At 36.1% G+C, this 4,437-nt stretch overlaps 1 protein-coding gene across 1 annotated transcript; it reads left to right on the top strand.

Annotated features, from left to right (window-relative positions):
- The first annotated feature begins 1,241 nt into the window (after positions 1–1,241).
- Positions 1,242–3,913, top strand: LOC124365796 (piggyBac transposable element-derived protein 4-like). The gene is made up of 2 exons (XM_046821815.1): positions 1,242–1,876; positions 2,188–3,913. The coding sequence occupies exon 2, from the start codon at positions 2,527–2,529 to the stop codon at positions 3,841–3,843; it is 1,317 nt and encodes a 438-aa protein (XP_046677771.1). The 5' UTR covers positions 1,242–1,876; positions 2,188–2,526; the 3' UTR covers positions 3,844–3,913.
- The last annotated feature ends 524 nt before the right edge of the window (positions 3,914–4,437 follow it).

Genomic DNA, 4,437 nt, shown 5'->3' with positions numbered 1-4,437 from the left:
CTAACTAATATCGAATTACATATATGTGTATATTTAGTACAATTCATAGAACGTTGGCTATTTCCATCTTCTTTGTAACAGAATTTTACCCTGAGTCGGTCATTACGCTCTGCCGCAACAGAAAATAACAGATTTTAACTAACTACATCCAATTATTTATACCAAGAAACATTCAAAACATTGTAAACGTTTAAGTTTACTTATCTAGCACTATTAGTTGATAGTATTTTAAGATTAACTGCCGTTGGAAATAAAAATAAAATAAAATAAAAGACGGTTAGTGTTAAAAGAAAGCCATCTCTACTGTTGAATATAAAAGAGGAATCTCGGAATCGATATTATCACCATCCAGAAATACATCAGAAATGAAAGTGATTTACTTCGCTCTTCCGTAGAATTAATATAAAAGAAATTTTCTGAGTAAAATATAGATTTCTATAATTAAAGCTATGTTTAATTAGTATAAAATTCCAAATAGTTGTTTATACATTTTTTATTTGTGTTCTATTTCTAATACTTGATAATCGGATCATTGGTTCTCATTAGCCGAAACGATTTAATATACCCCATCATCTGAGATCACGTAAAATAGCCTGATTCGTGAAGATTGTTCTCTTGTGCGATTTAAATTTACCCCTTTTGTGGTCTCTCTCTCTCTCTCTCTCTCTCTCTCTCTCTCTCTCTCTCTCTCTCTCATATATTTGAGTTGTTGATATAGATTGAAGTGTATTTGGATTATAAATGTTTTCTTCTTTATATTATGTGTTTGTTTTGTAGATTGTATTTACAATGTAATGAAATGAAGTGTTGGAATTATATTTACGTAAGACAAATGATAGTATATTCGATGTTCAAAAAAATATATATATATATATATTTAACTAGATATATAATTAACAATGTATTCCTTGTACAATGTATAAATCATGTTTGTAAGGTCAAACGTTTGTAAGACCACGACCTATGTTCTGTGTTGTAATGTTTTGGTGCCTGTCCCGGTGGAAGAGTGGACCTTTGGTCTAAACCGGGGCAGGTAAAATAAAAAAAAATTGGTGTCAAAAAATTGGTCTCTCTCTCTCTCTCTCTCTCTCTCTCTCTCTGTCACAGTGGGAGATTGGACCGTAGGTCTAAACTGTGGCAGGATAAATAAAGAAATTGTCTAATTGTCTCTCTCTCTCTCTCTCTCTCTCTCTCTCTTTCTGTCTCTCTCTCTCTCTCTCTCTCTCTTTCGTACCATTAACCTCTTAACGCCCACTGTGCCAAATTTGTCACATACCCATTTTATGCATGTAGTATAGTGTCAGAATGAAAATTACAACCTTAAATGCCCATTGTGACACATATGGAACTATTTTCAATAATTTACTGTACTGTGCTGTTGCCTGGTGGCAGTTATGTGAACTACAGCCAGTGAGCAGATCTACCATACACAGTAAACACCAATTCTTCATAACCTCTAAGTCTTCATACCTGTATTTAGCAGAAAAAAAGTAAGTACCCTTTTTATAAAATATGGTCTAGTTTACATAGTTAACTGAAAGTGTGTTACAGTAGTTTTAGTTCATAAAATATGTCTAGTTTATGTTTTATGATGCTTTTTAGGTTTGTGCCAAATTTGTCACATTGGGCACAACTGTAAAACTGCAGTTTTTCAGTTCGTCCCAAAAATGGCACATTGGGCATTAAAGTCAACCTACAAGCTTTTTGTACAACAATGTTTATTTTTGTCAGATGTCACATTGTCGACTAAGAAGACATAACAACACAACTTCGCTTTTACCCCCCGATGACAGTGAAGACAGTTTGGTGGATGACTCAGATGAGGATCCAGATTACACCCCTGGCCGTGACAAAAAGAACAAGTTAGCCTTATTTTGTAAGTTTATTTATACCATTAATTCCATAATTAACTTAGTTAGGCTCATACTTACTAATCTAAATTTATATTCAATACTAATAGGCTATGTTCTGTTTATTATATGTCTTTTCTTGTTATGACAGCACCATTTTTAATGCACACGGTTAGGATAATTCAGATTATGTTACACTAGGCTGTATAGAAAATTGTTTCAGCGGTGCTGTTATATACTAGTAAAGACCTCAATATGTTATTTATTTTAGTGTGAAATACATACTTTTTTATGGTTTGAAAAAAAGCAAGGCAACAGCGAGTTTGTTTTGTTTCAGTGAACAATGCAGCGAGCTCCAGTGATGTCACAGATGAAGACGAAGAGAACATCCCTTCAACGTCTACAGCCACAAAAAAGAAGATTCCAAAAAAACCAGCACCTGCTTGGAATGAAGTGAATCCAGATAACAGTGAGAAACCTTCTCCGCCAATGCTAGAATTAAGTAACGAACATGTACTTCAGTCTCCAGTTGACTACTTCAAAGATTTTTTTGACAATGACCTTTTAACTTTGATTGCTACTCAGTCAAACTTGTATAGTGTCCAAAAAAAATCCGAATAAACCCTTGAATACCTCAGAGAAGGAAGTAGAGCAGTTTATAGGCATTTGCATCTACATGAGCATTTATGGTCTACCTAGGAGTAGGATGTATTGGAATGGAAATACACGAGTAGAAAAGGTTGCACATGTTATGTCACGTAACAGATGGGAGGAACTGAAGGCCAACTTGCACTTCAATAACAATGATCACATGCCATTACAGAATGATCCAAACAAAGATAGGCTATTTAAAATCCGCCCACTAGTTGATGCTCTTCAAAACAAATTCAAAAACATTCCTATTGAGGAACAAATGCTCTGTGTTGATGAACAGATTGTGCCCTTCAAAGGCACATCTTTACTAAAACAGTACAACCCGATGAAACCCCACAAGTGGGGATACAAACTGTTTGTACTTTGTGACAGCAAGGGTCTGATTCACAATTTTGAGATCTACACTGGTCGCATACTACCTGCTACTTCCCTACCTGACATTGGAGCTAGTTCAAATGTTGTTTTACGACTGGTTGAACACTTGCCTCGTAATGAAAACAAATTCTTAATCTATTTTGATAACTGGTACTCATCACCAGCTCTCTTAGTGACTCTAGCAAATATTGGTTTCCAATCCCTCGGGACCATTCGACTAGGACGATTTCCAGGCTTGTTGTTTTCATCTGACCAAGAAATGAAAAAGAAAGGCCGTGGGTCTTATGAGGAAAAAGAGGCAACAATTGATGGGGTAAAAATTAGGGCTGTAAAATGGTTAGACAATCGAGGGGTGTCTCTTGCGTCAACTTTTGAGTCTGCTTGCCCTATCAACACTGTGCAACGCTTTGACTCTAAAGGTCGTGAGCAGATTGATGTCACTTGCCCTAAAATCGTTACAACATACAATAAGTTCATGGGGGGAGTGGACCTTCTAGATGGACTTATCAGCTACTACCGAATTAATCTAAGATCTCGGAAGTTTTATTTGAGGTTTTTCTTCCACTTTGTTGACGTAAGTATTGTCAATGGATGGCTTCTCTTCAGACGAGACTGTCAACATAATGGAATTGCTAAGCAGGGAGTAATGGATTTGCTAGCTTTCCGGTGTGAGGTGGCCGAGTCTCTTTGTAACTTAGGAGCTGACCCAATAAAAAGAGGAAGGCCATCAACAGACAGGGTAGAGAACGAATTTTCAAAGAAAAAGAAGAAAGGTCCATGTGTCAATATCCCTATACCAGATGTTAGAAAAGATGGAGTTGGACATTGGCCATCTGTTGTCGAAGATAGGCAGAGATGCAAGCATCCCTTCTGCAAGCAGAAATCATCCATTATGTGTGAAAAGTGTAAAGTTCACCTCTGCCTAAACAAAGGAAAGAACTGTTTTGTGGATTTCCACTTGTAAGGTGCTCCTTATACTGTGTAGTAATGTGTTTTACTTATAATTCTAAATATACTGTAATTATGAAGCAATATACTATTAGTTTTTCTTATGTCCTGTTTACTTTCTCTAAAGTGCACTATTTTCTCTATTGCCCAATGTGCCAGATTTGGCACTTACCCAAAATTTGGTTAAATAGTAAATTTAAAAATCTGAAAAAAATTACAGGTCATCTAAGTACCATTTAAAGTAACTTTTAGCATAAAATAATTTTTTTTTTATACTGCATCATGTAGTGGGCATTAAGAGGTTAAGACAACAGTTTAAAATATTACAACGTCTATAGTGTGGCTTTCTCTATCCTTCCTTTCACCTAACCTTATCTCGATAGTTCCTTTGAGAAACCCTTTACATTTCCCCTTGTAATCACTTGTCCCACCTCCCTGATACCAATGTCTGTGGTGTTGAAGTGTATCTCCAAAATTATATGTTTTTAAAACCACCCGTCTAAGAGTTTTCAATTCAAAACCGAGTCGGTCCCGTGGAAGGCCGGAGGAAGTGACGTCTAACACTGTGACGTCACGCAGCGTGTGAAAGCTGTAGGAATATCGTCGGAGA

This window comes from Homalodisca vitripennis, chromosome 7, assembly GCF_021130785.1.
Source record: "Homalodisca vitripennis isolate AUS2020 chromosome 7, UT_GWSS_2.1, whole genome shotgun sequence".
Lineage (NCBI taxonomy): Eukaryota > Metazoa > Arthropoda > Insecta > Hemiptera > Cicadellidae > Homalodisca > Homalodisca vitripennis.
Note: the sequence above shows the minus strand (reverse complement) of the source record. Positions and strands in the feature narration are given on the sequence as shown.

Coding starts and splice junctions, on each gene's coding strand:
- LOC124365796 (XM_046821815.1), top strand. CDS start 2,527: ATGAGCATTTATGGTCTACCTAGGAGTAGGATGTATTGGAATGGAAAT.